Raw genomic sequence first — 18443 nt, forward strand, 5'->3', positions numbered from 1 at the left:
TTCTTGACAATACTGCTCTTCTGCAAACACGTTAATAAAGCCCAAGCCCATATTTTGGAAGGTAAAAAAAGGCAGGCTATATGTATTTCTAAAAGTTAAACGACTGATTTGAGGCATTTAGGATTTCATTCAAATATATTTTTGATATCAACCGGAATTAGTAATTTGCACGAAGGAGGACGAGAAATAATAGAACACTGACAACCATTTATAATTTTATTTTAAAAACAAAACAAAATTAACTTCTCATGTTAGGACTCTTTACAATCTCAAAGTATTCTCTCTTGGACACATCAAATCAGGCCATTGGATTCATAGCATCATATAGTCTTTGCGCAGCTAATTCCACCATTTCCCGTAGAGTTTCATCTTCATCAATACCCTCTTCGCATTCCACAGTCTGAAAGACACACAAGCATTGATACATTCAGAAAATTACAAGCATTTGTTGTGGAACGTACAAAATCAGGTTCAGTTAAAGTCAGACTTACCAAGCAATACAGGTGAAAGTGTTACTTACCCGTAAATATAGGATTGCAGCCTGTAGAGTCACATGCTTTGCACATTCCTGCCTTCTTGTGTTGGAAACATAAGTTGAAAGTTGTTTTTCTTCAAAGTAAAATGTTTTGGTTTTAAGGCGAGTCATGACCCCTTCCAGAAACCCACAACAAAACATAACAAAGACGCGACCTCAAATAGTTTTTTCCACCTAAAGGTTAAGAGAAGATATGTGTAGTTAAGTGAAACAGCTTGTGTACTGGTGCATTAAGAATCAGCTGAGCATCTCATGTACATGTGAGTAACAGGAATATGACTGAGCCATCAGATTTAGACGATGCTAGGCTTAAGACCCGGTGGTGCTGGTGGGCAGGAGTGTTTGTCCAAATACAATCCAGCAGACATTTAAAGTCCCCTCCCCAAACAATTCTCAAATGTACACATAGTTCTAACAGCCTTATCATTTCAAGACAAATGCCTTATCGTCTACATTAGGGGCATAGGTGTTTACCAAACAGGTATTGAATCCATCAAAAACTCCAGTTGCAAGAATATATCAGCCTATTAGGTCGACAATACTGCTGGTTCTATGAAAGGGACCCCATCTGCAATCCACATCACCACCCCCCTTGCATTTAATTTTTTTAACTGTAAACAAGTAATCCCTAAATTTTTCCTTAAATTTAAAATCTGTGTTATGTAGATGGATGGGTACCTGGCCTTGCTGGTTGTTACTGTATCTTCAGGATGACAGACTAATAAAAAGCAGCAAGAGTTTAGTTCTGTTTTTCCTCGTGGTTTGCAACATTCTTTGTGTCTATTTTGCTGCATTTTGATCACTTTTGTTCCCCACATAACTTGTTGCCTGTACCTTCATTTGTGTCTCTCCGCCCGTCTTTTCCCGCCGCTGCTGCCCGCCCCCGCCGCTCCCACCTTCCTGCCTCCACTCCTGCCCACCTCCCCTTCATATCGTGACCGCTGTGCGGTCGCGCAGCTGGCAAGCCCGTCTGAGCCAGTCCGCGACCAGCGCCAGAACCCCTGGCCCCCACGAATGCCTGACACCGCTACGATGCCAGCACCCTCCACGCACTCAACACCGGACGAGAACACGCATGTTGCCTGGCCGCCCTGAAGCGCTTCCATGGACCCTTCTCCTGCCGGAACTGCAGCTTCTCCAGCATCCAATACTCAAACCCACAGGGAAAGAACGCAACCACCTCAAATGAATTCTTCTCAACATTCGCTCTGCACGCAAACACGCTGTTGAACTCTGGGACCTACTTGACTCCACCTCCCCAGACGTCGCCTTCCTGACAACCCCTCTTTGGCACCCGACATTGCCATAGCCATCCCGGAGGGCAACAAAATCACCCGCAAGGACCGCACCAATGGAGTAGGAGGAGGTATCGCCATCGTTCACAGGAACACCCTTAGAGTCTCAACCAACACTGACGACACCCTCAGCACCGCTGAACACCTACACTTCCATATCCACACTGTAAGAACTGGGTTCGCCAGGTCCCCGGGGGGTAGCTTGGACCGAGCCGGCAGGCACCCGAAGCTTAGGTGTAAAGTGACTACACAACACTCATCCACTGAGACAAACAGTGCACGCAAGGACTGAGTCCACACCAGAATGTTAGATTCAAATAAATAAGTTTTATCTTGAATTAGAATCAGAGCAGTCAAAAATCACAGCCGTATTAACTCATTGCCGTTCCTTTAAAACACAGGTTTTGCATTTCTCAGCAATACATATGTAAATAAATAAATATTACATATTAAATAACGGTAGGCCTGGTAACAGCCTTACTACTAGTCAGCACCTGCAAAGAATTTCCTTCTCAGACTTTTAAATAACATCTCATTGCTCAGCAGCAGTCATTAATGGAGGGTAAACATTTCCTAGCTGCAAAAATAAGCCATTTATCAGCAAATACAGTGCATTTCATCAGGCTGGAATAAAGCAATTCAACACTTAGATATGAGCATTTCTTTTGGTCATAATAGACATGACTCTCAGGAGCTGGGTAAGACAATTCCCTTAACGATCAGGCCACCACAGTAGAACAACCTTTCCCCCTCCTAAGGGGTTAACGTTTCTTAGGGCTCCTGCCCGGTCCACTGTATCTCTTGGGGCCAACGGGGCCCAACTATAGTCTCCCGCGGGGAGGGCGGACTTGGAGCCTCCCCGGGGGTTTACCTCACTGCTTCGGCCCCTTGCGAAGGGTCAGCTCAAGGTAAGATGACTCCCGGAGGCGCGCTCTTCCGACCGTGCCCTCCGATGGTGTTGTAGGCTCTTGGGCTCCTTTTAAGCCATCCGGTGAAGTTGGGGGTGCGCAGGGGATCCGGTAGTCTCTGCGAGCCCCCTGTGCGGGTGTCAGCTCTGGTCCCGGTCCTCTCTCAGAGCCTGCAGGGACCGGGGACCAACAGGAGGCCAGGGTGTGCAGCGACTGCCAATTGCAAAGCTGCTCGCGGAGCACAATTTCAGGGACCAATCAGGGCACGGCAGGGGTGGAATTACACCGGCGCCCCTGTCACGTTGACACTAGATCCTGGCTTCAGGCCTAACGAGGCCTACTGCGGCCTGACCAGATTTTACGGCGGCCTTCTCTTGGCTCTGGGGTCTGCCGAGGGGGAGCAGAAGGCAGCACTGGCGTCGCGGAGAAGGCGCCAGGCTGCAACGATGACAGTAAGGCTCAAAGGCTAAAGCAGAAGTGCAAGAGCGCTCGATAGAAGTGTGACCGTGGTCAAAGCGCTCGGTCTTCGTGGCGCTTTAGGGCAATTTACCATCACGCCTCAGGCAGCACTCTCAGGGCCCACACAGGGTCTCCACGCAGTAGCGCTTCTCAAAAGGGGCACAGCGCTTGCCAGTCAGCAGTTCACAGCGCCTCTCAAGGGGAATACAGCGCTTGGCAGTTAGCAGTTCACATCGCTTTTCAAGGGGAATACAGCGCTTGGCAGTTAGCAGTTCACAGCGCTTCTCAAGGGGAATGCAGCGCTAATACCTGGTTGATTCCCCACCAGTACTGTGGGCAGTAAGAAGGTCTTCTTGGCGCTAGCTGGATACTGCGCCCTTGGTAGAAGTTACTTGAAGAGAGGGGGGGGGGGGGTGTGAGTTGAAGGCTTGTCCAGTTTCCTCAGTAAATCACTTCAGGTGGTCCCTGGGTTACCCTCCCGCTGGGCCAGATCAGTGGGCTAGTTCAGTGTTCCTCACACAGCTTGGTGGGCAGTGCCTAAAGCCTGGTACCCCCAGTGGCATAGGTTCCTGACTAGGCCCTACCGCCTAAGTCTCCTGCATAGGTTCCCCCCGGTCAGTGATGCCCCAACTACTCCCTCTGGAAAGTTTCCCTCCCTTTCCTTATATAGCGACAGTTGGCAGTGGCAGTTGGTGTCACCTCCCCTGTTCTGGAAGGTTCCAGGAGCTTCCCTCATTCCAGCTATGGGCAACATCGTTTCAGGGTTCCAGCCAGCTCCTGGCTACTAGAGTGCGCCTAAAAAGACCAAGCTGCAGTAGCAGGGGTCAGTGACAGCCATCTTAAGGGAAGAGAGCACCTGCACCTTAGCATTGGTAAGCAATGGGAAGGTGCCCAGAGACCTAAGGCCAACGAAAAGTAGGTGAGAAAAATGAGGCAAAAGCGAAAGAAAATAGGGAAGACCACCCTAAGGCTGACAGGTCTAACACACCAATCCCAACACCACCCTCAGAGAAACCCTCGTCTACAGACCCCCCCAGGGCACGGCCACAGTTCAGCGACTCCATCGTCGACCTCATCAGTACACACGACCTCGCCTCCACGGACTACATCCTCCTCGTGGACCTGAACTTCCATCTTGAGAACAACAATGACACCAACTCCACCACCCTGATCGCCAACCTCGCCAACCTTGGACTCAGACAACTCGTCACAACATTCACCCACTCTCCTGGACAACGGAGAAACCGCTGCTCTCATCCTCCTGGACCTGTCTGCCGCCTTCGACACGGTCTGCCACCACACACTACGCACCCGCCTCGATGCCGCCGGGATCCAAGAGAAGGCCCTGGACTGGACCACCTCATTCCTCTCAGGCAGAACACAGAGAGTCCGCCTCCCCCCCTTCCGTTCCAAGGCCACCGAGATCATCTGCGGAGTACCCCAGGGCTCATCCCTAAGCCCCACACTGGTCAACGTCTACATGGCACCGCTCGCCCACGTCGCCCGACTGCACGACCTCAACATCATCTCCTACGCTGACAACACTCCGCTGATCCTCTCCCTCACCAAGGACACCCTCATGCCAAAACCAACCTCCATGAGGGGATGAAAGCCGTCGCCGAGTGGATGAAGAACAGTCGACTGAAACTAAACTTGGACAAGACAGAGGTCCTCATCCTCGGCCCCACCCACTCTGCCTGTGACGACCCCTGGTGGCCGACGGCACTAGGAACAGCTCCAACTCCCACCCACCACGCACGCAACCTGGGGGTTCATCCTCGACTCTCTACTCTACTCTACTCTACTCTACTCTACTCTACTCTACTCTACTCTACTCTACTCTCCCCATGACAAAGAAGGTCAAAGCCGTCTCATCCTCCTGTTTCAACACCCTCCGCATGCTCCGCAAGATCTAAAGATGGATCCCCACCGAAACAAGAAGAACAGTCACCCAGGCCCTCGTCAGCAGCAGTCTGGACTATGTAAACGCCCTCTAGGCGGGAACCTCTGCCAAACTCCTGAAACAACTTCCAACGTATTCAAAACGCCTCTGCACGCCTGATTCTCAACATCCCTCGCCACAGCCACACCGCACCGCACCTGAGACCTGCACTGGCTCCCCGTCAACAAGTGGATCACCTTCAAACTCCTCACCCACGCACACAAGGCATTCCACAACACCGGACCAGCATACCTCAACAGATGACTCAGCTTCTACACTCCTATCTGCCAGCTCCGCTCTGCCGACCTTGCCACCGTGCCCCGCATCTGAAGAGTGGCCTCCGGCGGCAGATCCTTCTCTCACCTCGCCACCAAGACCGGGAACACCCTCCCCATTCCCCTACGGCAGACCCAGGACCTACTGACCTTCAGAAGACTCCTCAAGACCTGGCTGTTGAGCAGTAGCTGCACCCCCCACGTGCCTTGAGACCCTCACAGGTGAGTAGTGCGCTTTACAAATGTCCTGATTGATTGATTGACATGAATGGAGCTGCACTGCAGATACGGTGCAACCACCACTAGAAATTTGGTAATTACCCATGAAGCAGTCTTAACCCTAAAGGGTATTGTTCTTTTACCACTAACTTGTGTTAGCAATGGTGCGCTTGGTGGGAGGAGATATGGAAGCAGTTCTTTGAAACTAAGAATGTCGTGTGATCTCCTGCGCAGAGTAGCAGAATCACGTCTTGCTGAGTTTATCTTAAAGTGGTTTGACACTACACAACAATCAAGTGGGTTGAGGTATAATTTTGGACCTAGTGTACTAGTCATCTTTGGGGATTACGAAGTATAGAGAATATACAGCTTGTGCTACCCTCTTTTTTTAACTAATTATACTAACCCTTTTTGGAGCCCTGCCTTTTCCTACAACAGTTTTTTTAAAGTCTTTATTGAAAAAGAAAAGAAGCGAATGGTCAGAGTACAAGAAATGTAGTGACGGAGACATTTCACATTGTACATAGGAAAGAATGCAGACATTAATTTAGACGGAAGAATAGCACTCGTAGGGTTTTTAGCACAAACATGGAGCAACTTACTTTATTACAAATGGAGTTTCGGGATGCTACCCAACTTTTACCTACTCCCCTTGATCTCACCCTTCAGATCAGTTGCCTCGATAGGCGCACCAATTGCCCCACACTTTGTACCATTTCTTGGGACAACCCCTACTCTGGTAGACCACTTGCATGCCATTTGACACCTATCTAGGTCAGATTCCTACTCCTCCAGTTGGGGAGGGGACCTGCTCCTCAGGTACATGCTATGTTCCGCTTAGCCACAATTGTGGTTGCTGTCAGCCAGATAATTTGATATGTCGGCCTGGTCTCTTCTCCCAAGACATTTAAAAGAAGCAGCTTAGCATCCAGGGGGACCCTCTGTCAGAGAACTCTGCTCATAACCTACAACACTCTTCCAGTAGAGCTGTATTGACGGGCACGTCTATAGTATATGAAAGAAAGTACCTTCTCGTCCACAACCCCTCAGGCAAAGTGGCGAGTCCCCCCCAACCCTGGATAGTTGCTGTCCAGTCGTCTTCAAGTGCCCCCACGTCACCCTCCCAGGCCTTCCACAGGGCTAGCAGTGGGTCTGGGGCATTTTAAATTATTTTCCTATATGTCATGGAGACAGCCTTGCTCTCCATCGGGACCTCCAGTTGCGTGGCCTCTGGCAGTTGGTCTTCCTCCAGGATATGGTGTCAAAATGCATGCCCTAATTGCAAGTATCTATAGCGTTCGGTTTCTGCCATTCCATAATCTTGGCGCAGGATCTCAAAGGTCACCATCGCCTGCCCGCCACACATCGCCCAGACCTGCAGTACCCCATCTATGGACATAAGTGGTTTAGTTACATGAAGTCGTACGCAACCATAACATTTCAGGCGGAAGCCCAATCGATCAAGGGACGCGAATATAGGCCCACTCGTGGTTCTTTAGTTAGGAGCACATGCTTGAATTTGAAACTCTATGGAGGTGCTGCACATACGATGCAGTCTGTGTTCCTTCATCCCCCCCACTGCTCCCAAATTAGGTCTTGCGCATAATCTCGGATAATTGTTTTTAAAAAAGCCTCCCGGAAAATGCAAGCTGAAGCAACTGTGCCTTGGTTTTCTTGGAAATACTGGTCAACCCTCTCTCTCAATTTGTCTTTGAAGGCCCTATACTTTAAGTGCCAGGGGTCAATCCTGGGGGGGTAACGTACGTGTCGTAACTGGGCATGCACTGTCATGCCCACGGGAGAGTGAAAGGAGATCCCCGCGTGGCTTGCATCCTTGAATTTATCCGCATGGGGCTGATCGGATACTAAGCACCGCTGTGAAGCAGGTATCGTGTGGTGCCCAGGATTGTGGCCGCGTAAGAGAAACACCAAGCCCAGGACCCTAGTGAATCAGTCTCCCTGGGAATACTGCCTAGACTCTCTACACATTAGGGATGGCTACTGAGTTCCCATTACATGGATCCCAGTTGGCATCTATAAAAGTAGGGTTCCAATGTCAGCAAATGTCTGCGCTTGTTGCTTCGTTGGGGCATACACTGAACAGATGTTCAGTGTATGCCCTTCCCATCTGCCTGACAGGGCCAAAAACCTGCCTAGAGGATCGCACCAAGCGCGGGCTGGGATAAAGGGTATTGATTATTTTATTTTTAATGGGGATATCTGCCCCCTAGAATTTGTTGTCTTACCTGCATGCATCGGCAGGGAGTACCCAAATCGGTCCATGGCCTTATACTGGTTACCTTTCAGGTGTGTTTCCTTGAGGAGAACTAGGTCTGGGGCGTGCCTATGCAGATATTGGAGCACCACTTCAACCAGCCTATGACACAGAAACCGAAAATGTTTGAATTGCACCCTTTTCGCAATCCACGGATACATACTTCTGCAGTGCAAGTCATTACCAGCAAATCCCACCCCCCTTCCATCAACGGAGGGCTCCAGGCAGGATCCACTCAGCGCCTGTTACGACCGCCAGAGCCAAGGCCTACTTCCCACATAGATTATCACTAAGTGTTCAAGTAATACTAACCTGTGGGCTGGGGCGGCTCATGATCACACGGCCTCTCAGGGCAGGTAGTATATGGTGTATGCTTGAGGGGTGGTTAGTAATCTGCTATGAATTTGGGTTGACTGTGTCCACTGTCTGGACTGCCTACGTGGTGCCCCAGCAGGTGCTCCTGCTTGTTCCTTCAGCCACCCATCTAACAACTCCCAGGCCTCTTCAGGAGAGGTAAAATGTCAGGATTTACCTTATGCTGTCACCCTAAGGTGCACCGGTTATAACATCACATACTTGAGTTTCTGTTCCCGGAATACTTTTGACCGCATCAAAACTGCGCCTTTGTCACTGCACTCGAAGTGTGAAGTCCAGGAAAAAATAGATTGTGATGTTTTTATAATTGAGGTCACTATAGGATCGAGAAGCTGCAAAATCGCATCGGTCTCTGTAATTAAACACCCTTGCGATACTGGTCCTAGGAGGGGCCCCCGGCTGCGGTGGAGGCACTGGCACACTATGCACCCTTTTGATTGTAAAAAAGTTGAATAGGCGCTTAGGATGGAGTATTTTGGTGAGTTCTTCCAGCACGAGATAGACGCTGGGCCCTGGGGCCCCCTCGATAGCAACCCCCCACCCTAATATTGTTTCTCCTCACACTTTCCTCAAGGTACTCAAAATTGGCAGATAAAACAGCATGTTACTTAGTAAAGAGTTGTACTAGACTCCAGTCGCTTGGTGGTCAACTGCAGGTGATTTATAAGCGACTCTGCCCTGACCTCTGGGATTTCTTTAAAGTCTGCCCGGAGAAGAGAGACAGTCACTGCATCCAATTTAGATTCCAGTGAGCCCTTGGATAGTTTCCCTGTTCACCCCCAACAAGGAGTCATGTTGTGCAAGGCTCCACACTAAGATCATTAACACCGTCCCGCTCCCATTATCATATACTCCAGCAGTAATCATGGCCACAGCGTACTTGTCCATTTTATTTGGCTGCATAGGTGGTGGCCCCTATTTTTCACCATATTGCAAGAGTCCACACTCTGGTAGATCCCAGCTCGCCGGTCGGCTCATTCCCCTTATCACTTCACCTCTTTGTGCTGCTTGGCTTAGAGACTAGTCCACCAGCCTCACCTGGCTCAGGAGAGCCTGCAATGTCTTTTTACAAGATCAGGACCTTTGGGTAATTTTGCTCACTCCCAAATACTATGGTAGCCAGGTACTCCCGAAGCTGCTAGGCATGAACGCCCAGGAGATAGCGCAACCCACCAACCCCCGCTAGGGGGGCAGATGGTCAGTTTTAGACCTCGCACCATAGGCATGGGTCTCCCTTCCATTTTTGCTTTGGCCTCCTATGTTTTGATGTGTGTTGGACTCAGTTTTGCTGGCCTAGATGCTTTGGTAACTTTGCCACTGCGGTTCAGTGCCAAAGTGCAAGTGCTCCCTTTATAAATTGTTGATATGGATTAGTGATTCCATTATTGGCTCATTTGATCTACTTGTCAGATCCTAGTACAGTGCACTATGTGTGCCCAGGGCCTGTAAATCAAATGCTGCTGGTGGGCTTGCAGCATAGCTTGTAAAATGTGACTCAGGCCTGCCATTGCAGAGCCAGTGTGCAGTCTGGGACTGCCATGTCGACTTGGTAAGTGCACTCACTTGCCAGTTCCTAAACCTTCCTTTTTCTACATATTGGTCACTCTTAAGGTAGGCCGAAGGTACCCCTGTGGGCAGGGTGCATTGTATTTAAAAGTTAGGACATGCCCTGATGTGTGTGGCGTATCCAATTTTCACTATTGCAAGGCTATCTGTTTCCATAGGCCAGGATGGGGAGTTTGTTTATAACATCTTATAAACATAACTGACCCTGGAAACAAGATCGGAAAATAAAGTTTAGTATGCCTGAACTCAGAATGTGAAAATCCATCTTTTAGTGAGGGTAATTTTTACATTGTGTTTGAAAATACCACTTTCAGAAAGTAGATATTTTCTTGCCCATCCATCCAGTGTGCGTCTGCTAGGTTTGTGTATTGCATTTCTGGCTTTTGGATGACAGGGGCTGGAGAAGGGCAGCGGCTCCAGAAGTCTGATGAGTCAGGGCTGGGCTGAATAGGCCTGGTCTGCATTTGGAGTGGTGGGAGGAGTAGAACCTTCACCTGAATACGTGTGCCTGCCTTCCACAATGACCGCTCCGCCTCCCTGTGGTGTGTCTGGAGCCAGGGCTCACAGTGACAAAGGAGGTTGCTGTGCACTTGCAAAGTGCCCCACATAAGTGGTTTTGGCCGGGTACAGACACTCTCCGACTTCAGAAAACAAAGGATTTTGGTGTATGAAAAGAGGGGCCCAGACCCCAGACTTTTAGATCACTTCTGGGAAATCAAGAGGAACCTTTGCCAAGGAAAAGAGCCGGATAAGCTGAGGAGGAATACTGCCCCTGTGCTGTTTGCTGTTTGGGGTTGGCCTGCAGTGGCTGCTTGCCGCCAAGAAAAGGAGAAAAAGGACTTTGCTCTGTCAACTGCTTGAAGAAAAGATCTCCAAGGACTTGAAACTGAGCTTGCCTCCTGTTCTGAAGTCTCGGGTCACAAAGACTTCACCACCAGCTCCCCTGAAATTCCCTTGCTTGGAATTTCATCCTGCAAAGAGGTGCCTGCTGCTGTTTATGACCTCTAGAGACTATTTGTTGCTGGCAACTGGAGAATCGATACAACATCGGAGAAGAGTATCGCATCCGCACCTGTTTTCCGATGCATCACCAAGAAAAACATTGCAGCGCGTGTCGCGGCCCGAGAAATCGCCGCACAACGCATCAGGTGCGACGATCTCTGAAGTCAGAGATCCCCACACCGTTCCAGATGCAAGCCAGCTGTGCGGCTGCACGAAACACGCATCGCACCGGATCGACGCATCGCATTGAGGCCCAAGACTGTGCATTGTTGGGGGACGCAGTAAAAACAGCTGCATCAACTCCCCACGCAGTAAGAAAATGACGCATCACCTCCACTCCGGAAAGGAATCGACGCATCACCTCCCCTGCACTACAGTAAGGAACAGATGCACCAACTCCCCCGAAGCACCGAACAGACGCATCACCTTCCCTGCGTGCAAGGAACCGACGCATCACCTTCCCTGCGGCCATTTTGTTTGTCTTGCTTGACGCATCTAAGGTACTTTTGAGAAATGGGTCACATTTACAACTTGCATTGAACTAAACTATTTCTACCATTTGAAAGCCTTATTTCTAATACTGTATTGTGGATTTTTGTTGTTTGGTCTTGTTTCTGGTTTAGATAAAGATTACCTATTTTTCTAAACTGGTGTGGTGTCATTTGTAGTGTTTTCACTGGGTTACTGTATGTGTTCACCATAGGCAAGCAAAACGGAGTCCAACACACAGCAATACATAGGAGGCCAAAGCAAAAATGGAAGGGAGACCCACGCCAATGGTGTCAGGTCTAACATTGACGATCTGGCATCCCTAACAGGGGTTGGTTGGTTGTGCCATCCCCTGGGCGTTCATGCCTTGTAGCTTCGGGAGCACCTGGCTACCTTAGAATTTGGGAGTGAGCAAAATAACCCAAAGGTTCTCTCGTGCACACCGGACAACCACGCAGCCCACAAGAAATTTGCCAGCAGACATCACCACCTCATCAGATTAGCCAAGAGATCCTCCTTCAAAGACCACTTGGACAACAACACACACAACAGCAAAGCGCTCTTCAGCATAGTAAAGGAACTCTCCAATCCCAGCGCCAACACCAATGACATCCGCCTACACAAGAACTGTGCGACTCACTAGCCATCTTCTTCCACCGCAAGATCGCTGACATCCAGGACCGCTTCAACACCACAACCTCCCTGACTACGTCAGACTCCACCTCCCCTGCGAACACCACCAGCGTCATCCGCCTGACCTCCTGGTCCAACGTAAACGGCGACGTGACACGCACGGTCATAAACTCCATCCACTCAGGTTCTCCGTCAGACCCGTGCCCACACCACATATTCAACAAAGCAGACGCAGCCATCACACCCAAACTACGGAAGGTCATCAACATCTCCTTCAAAACAGTGACATTCCCGGAAAGCTGGAAGCACGCCGAAATCAACGCCCTCCTCAAGAAGCCCAAGCCGGACCCCAAGGACCTCAAGAACTTCAGGCCCATCTCCCTGCTCCCGGCTAAGGTCATCGAGAAAATCGTCAACAGGCAACTGGTCCGCCACCTGGAAGACAAGAACATCTTGGACCCGTCCCAGTCCAGATTCAGACTAAACCATAGCACCGAGACAGCCCTCATTGCCGCCACAGAGGACATCAGGTGCCAACTAGACAACGGCAAAACATCAGCCCTCATCCTCTTGGACCTGTCGGCCGCCTTCGACATGGTCTGCCATCGCACTCTATAGACACGCCTCCTGGAAGCCGGAATCCAAGAGAAGGCCCTTGACTGGACCACGTCCTTCCTCACCGGCAGAACCCAGAGCATCCGCCTCCCACCCTTCCGATCCGAAGCCACCGACATCATCTGCGGCGTCCCCCAGGGCTCAGCCCAAGACTGTTCAACATCTACATGGCCCTACTCGCACAAGTGGCCCGCCAGCACGACCTCAACATCATCTCCTACGCCGATGACACCCAGCTCATCCTCTACCTCCCAAAGACCCTCACACCGCCAAAACCAACCTCCGCGAGGGAATGAAGGCCGTCGCCGACTGGATGAGGAGCAGCCGTCTGAAGCTGAACTCGGACAAGACGGAGGTACTCATCCTCGGACCCACCCCCTCAGCCTGGGACGACTCCTGGTGGCCGACCACACTGGGAACAGCACCAACACCCACCGACCATGTAAGCAACTTAGGATTCATCCTCGACTCCTCCCTGTCCATGGCTAAGCAGGTCAGCGCCGTCTCCTCCTCCTGCTACAACACCCTCCGCATGCTCCGCAGGATCTACAAGTGGATCCCGACCGAAACAAGAAAAACGGTGACACAGGCCCTCGTCAGCAGCAGACTGGACTACGGCAACAAACTACGCAGGAATTCCAGCCAAACACCTACGACTACAAAGCATTCAAAAACACCTCCACCCGACTGATCATCAACGTCCCCCGCTGCAGCCACATCACCCCCCACCTGAGAGACCTACACTTGCTCCCAGTCGACAAGAGGATCACCTTCAAGCTCCTCACCCACGCACACAGAGCACTCCACAGCGCCGGACCAGCGTACCTTAACAGCAGACTCAGCTTCCAAACCCCCACACGCCAGCTCCGCTCCGCCAGCCTTGCCCTCGCCTTTGTCCCCCGCACCCAACATACGACCTTCGGCTGCAGATCCTTCTCCTACCTCGCCGCCAAGACCTGGAACACCCTCCCAACCCACATACGGCAGACCCAAGACTTACTCGCCTTCAGAAGACTCCTCAAGACCTGGCTCTTCGAGCAGTAGCAGCACCCCTCCCCTCAGCGCATTGAGACCCTCACGGGTAAGTAGAGCGCACCACAAGTACTCTGATTGATTGTGTCCAGAGGTGGAGCATCGCAGTGCTCTATGCAAAGTCCCTCTACTGGCTGTATATGCAACAAGGGAATTAGGTGGTACCTGGTCTATAATGTAAAGGTATGCTCTGGTACCACCCTGTGCTTATTCTCAGGTACTTGTTTTTACTGGGTTCTTGAAGTTGTCAACTGCATACTTAAGTCATGGGGAGGAACCAGACTTAGCATTCATTCTTGGAGAATAGCTCCACTAAGAAGGCATCTTCATCTTCCACCATTTTTACTGGATCCTGTGCCAAAGATGGGTCTACCTGAATGTCCACACTATGATGGACTGGGATATCTCCATTGATACTAGGTAAAACTCTTTCATAAAGACCAAGGATGTCTATGATAGTATTGTCCGGGACACAATTCTTTCGAGCCGGGGGCACGGACTACAGCTCCCAGGCTCCTACACTTCATCCTTTCCTCCTGCATCAACCCCCAGGAACCCAGAGTTGCATAAAGGCAGCCGTAAAGCCCCGCTGCGTGTGACGCGTCCAGGCCGGGCCACCCTCTTGACATCTGTCTCAAGAGAATCAATTCTAAGTTACACGGGGCTGGAAAAGGACATTTAGGGTACAGCGTTTCGTTCTGTTCTGTGTTTTCACTTGTCATATCAAGTCAAGGGGACATCAAGTAACCAGCATTTTGTTTTGTCCCAGTACGGGGTGGTGCTACTGGGGGTTGCATGTTGTTGTATGTTCATAGTTTAGTATCATTTTGATCCAATGAGCTCTCCTAAATTGAGATACTTTGCAACAATGGGGAAACTGACATGCTCCACCAAACAACATGCTTTGCCTCAGCAGCTTGCATCTTCAGTGCCTCCAACCTCAATAGACAAGATGTTACAGAGGGCCGTTGGTGTAGAGATAACGGAAATTGAACTCACTGAATGGCAGCTGTCCCTAACCTTGGATCTTTATTTTCCCATGTCTGGTGTGGTTTTCCCTCAAACGACCCTTGCCCCAGAAACTAACTCTCAAACACCACAGCATGCTGATAGCGCAAAGGCGACATAAATACCAAAAGTCTACTAGCGCAAAGTGGCCACCAACACTGGCCCTGCAAAGGGGAACCTAAACAAACACAGCGAGGGTAAAGAGAAAGAAGCTCAATGTAGGACGCCTGACATGACGCCTGACATCGGAGCGAATTCGGATGACCCAGATATAAGAATGGGCAACATAGACATTGGACGAGTGTCATTGGACTACTCAGTATGGATAATGAACCTGATGGGGATTCACAGGTCCAGTGTAGATCTATTGTAAAACACGAGCTCAGCTTCTTAACTGCAAGGGTAGACAAATTTGCAGAATTATTTGAATCAATTGTGGAAAGGCTAATCTCACCCACAGGAAAAGGAATCAATGCTAGTTGCCAGGCTGACATTAATACCCTAACTCTTAGTACCAGGTCTGAATTCCCATATTCTCAAAATTCCATCTCTACTTCTGACCCCAATAGGGCTAAATATGAGACCAGGAGCAGAGACGTGGTACATCTCAGCATGGCATCTAAGAAAGACTTTGCGAACCTGCAGGGTTCTCTGCACAGTCGGGAGAGGGAAGGTAACGAGCTTAGCACAGAGATCAGAGAGGAGAATAGTGATCTGCCTTTTATTAACATACCCGTATGTCATTGTTCGATTAGGTGATCCCAAGCTCAAACAAGGGCAGCGGGAAACACACTTTGAACTGAAGAACAAATGCCTGTTCTGGTTGCAAAGGCAGAGACAATTATCCTATGAGGAAGCTGGTGAGATTCTTATGACCTGCAGGGTCAGGTGGGTGGGCAACAGACCAAAAGATGTACACACGGATTGTACAGTGGTCAATTTTAAAAATCCAATAACTGTCCAAAGTATTTGATGATCAGATCATTATTGCCAATATGTGGGAATAAGGTCCCTACTGCTGGGATACTTTTATATTTCACACCAAGCCTCAGCATCCAATGCACAGAAAATCCACGGACAGGGGTTGTGGAAGCAAAACCTCCAGCATAGTAGACAGTGTCATCAACCTCCCAGACCCCTACTATACTTTCTACCCACAGATAATAGATTTGGGATCTTAGAAGATGTTGATTGACCCATAGCAATGCAGCACCCAATACAGTCAACCAATAGTAAGAAGGGAAACAGGGAGCAGACTATTCTAAATAGGGAGTCTTATCACAATGGTACCACTTCTGGGGTACAGGTGGGTTGAAGGATGGAGCCCCCTGATACAACTCAATCAGGCAGGGAAAAGGGGGCAAGCCGCGTAGCACAAACTGATGTTGGGCTGTCACTCAATGTTGCTCCTATAAGCCCACCCATTGGACCGCTGCATATTGTAGCCCAGATCAAAGCTCCAGTAAATCACTACAGGGACTAGAGGGCTGGAGTCTAGTAAGGACAGTGGTAAGGTCCCGATTAGACCTTCGGCGTTTAGACCAAGCACCCAAAGGAGGGAAATGACACCTCTTAATGTTAACCTTAGGATACCCACGCCAGCTAAACACACTGTTCCATCTAAGCTGAGGTTCTTCTAAATAAACTGGACAATCCAGATGGGGGGCTTTTGTAGACCAATATCACATCTGTATGTTCCAGGAAACCTGGGATAGGAAGGACACACAGAGGATGGGATTTGCCACCTTTAGAATTGCGGCAACTACCATGGGCAAGGGGGTAGGCCATCAGGTGGTCTTTGTATATGGGTTAGGTCCCACCTGGGCTGTTTAGCTAAGCAGCTGGAGTTATTTTTAAAGGATTCTTCTGACATTCAAAGCTAAGGTCAGAATAGCTGGTCAATGTCTACTCCAGATGTGTAGACAACAGCCTTGAATCGCCAACCTTTGACCAACTGGCTGCTTCTATATCTACGACCCCAAACAATTACTGGATGGTTATTGGTGGCGAGTAACTGCCAGTTTGAGTCCCTGAATGGTTTTAACGGAGGAACTCCAAATGAAGAAGATCTACACCGGGCAATTCCTAAGGCAAACATCCCAGCTACCAGGGACTGGACACCGCTGGTCTTCCAAATTAGTTTATTCACCTTAAATCATTCACTAAGGGCATGCAATGGCCAAACCAAATCAGACACCAGGGAAGCATACTTTTAATCGACCAGGACACTCCTCTATATAGACTACATCCCGATAGATATCAGGATGTAGCACTGTATTGTGGATTATGTTGTTTTGACAGCACAGGATAGTGATCATAATGTCCTGGTAGTGGAAGTTGAATTACTGATCAATGAGGCATTCTCGGTTTTAAACACACCACCAGATGCCAGAGTTATACTGACCAACAACAGAAGAAAAGTCCGGTGGCCAGTCATACAGCAATCATGTGATAGGATGGCTTCCCATTACCACTCAGTCATCCTTTGTTTGGTGGCAGCAGAACAGTCAATTTCTAGCGAGGGCACCTTCACCTCTCTTAAACAGGTTGCAGAGATCCATGAGGTGCTGACATCTACTCTGGCTGAAATATTCCCCCCCCCCCCCCCCCCCCCCCCCCCTTGCACTCAAGTGGGCGCAAAAAGGACAGCTGTTGGATGGCTAAGTTAGCCTTGATAGAGTCAATCAAAACTGTCAATCCCTAATCAGAGAAAAGAGGGCGCTATATAGAGCCAGCATCACCGAAGCCAAAAAGCTCTGGGAGCTGGACAAGTGGGATTCTCTGAAGCAGGCCCTATCTGTCTGGATTTTTTTTTAGGCCCTTTACTTAAGGTTGGAGGATGAGGGCATTAGTACAGCTACAGATATCACTCCACCGCAGGACCCCTGCCTAGAGGCCCCTCAGATAACTTCTAGATATAGCTTGTGTCTTAATCAAAATTGCCCCTTCCAAAGCTCCTGGATTTGATAAGATCACAGGGGACCTCTTCCGCACTGAGCCATCTATCTGGGTCCCCTATTTATGGATCCTGTGTAATGCCATACTGTAGGGAATGGCAATCCCAGCAACGTGGGCTGAAGCGGAAATTCTGCCTTTTTATAATAAGGATTCATGGTGTGTGGTCAGTGGGTCACTGGCCCCATCCTTGTATGCACACTGCTGTTCCTCTACGTGTAATAGAGGTTTCAAAAAAAGTTTCAAGCAATGAATGTAGTTGACTTTTTATTCATAAGTTTCCTTATTGTAAATCAATAGTTTTCTTCATTATTCATTTTTATGACATAGTACCATCCTTTGTATACATCCAATGCATTTCGGGGTTGTGATACACCCCTTCATCAGGGAAAGGATACTGTAAACAAACAAATATTCGAATCATAACTCATGTATATGTAAATCATAGGTTCAAACTACATTGGCGCATGCATCATGTGGACCTGGTGGGTAGGGGTAGGGCGAGTGAAGGTAATTAAAAAGGTACACCCGTCAATGTTCCAGTTGGTCCCAATGTGAAAGGAAACAGTATACTGGTTCAGCGCTGGTATGCTTACGTGTCTGGTTCGCTGGGTTTACATGTGTTCCTGTGAAATACAAATACGGGGAGGTACGTTAGTACCCGTGTAGCGGTCTACCGGGTTAGGTGCTATGGGCTCGGTTCGTGGGCTAAGACTGACCTGATGTATGTTGTTAGGGTCCTCCTTTCGTGGACGCAGGTTCTGGCGGAACGCCATGGACCGCGTTTCGAGAGCTTAAGGGAACGCGATCACGTGGTTTTGTCAAGGGGGCGTGTTCCTGTCGGTTTAAAGCAACAGCGT

At 49.5% G+C, this 18443-nt stretch overlaps 1 protein-coding gene across 1 annotated transcript in view; it reads right to left on the minus strand.

The window, feature by feature from the left end:
- Positions 1 to 202: 202 nt before the first annotated feature.
- CPSF3 (cleavage and polyadenylation specific factor 3) overlaps positions 203 to 18443 on the minus strand; it is a 258178-nt gene continuing 239937 nt past the window's right edge. Inside the window, exon 18 of the mRNA XM_086926362.1 lies at positions 203 to 400. Coding sequence (XP_086782488.1) covers positions 299 to 400 — 102 coding nt within the window. The 3' untranslated portion in view covers positions 203 to 298. The remainder of the gene's footprint in view (positions 401 to 18443) is intronic.

Source organism: Lissotriton vulgaris, chromosome 6, assembly GCF_964263255.1.
Source record: "Lissotriton vulgaris chromosome 6, aLisVul1.2, whole genome shotgun sequence".
Lineage (NCBI taxonomy): Eukaryota > Metazoa > Chordata > Amphibia > Caudata > Salamandridae > Lissotriton > Lissotriton vulgaris.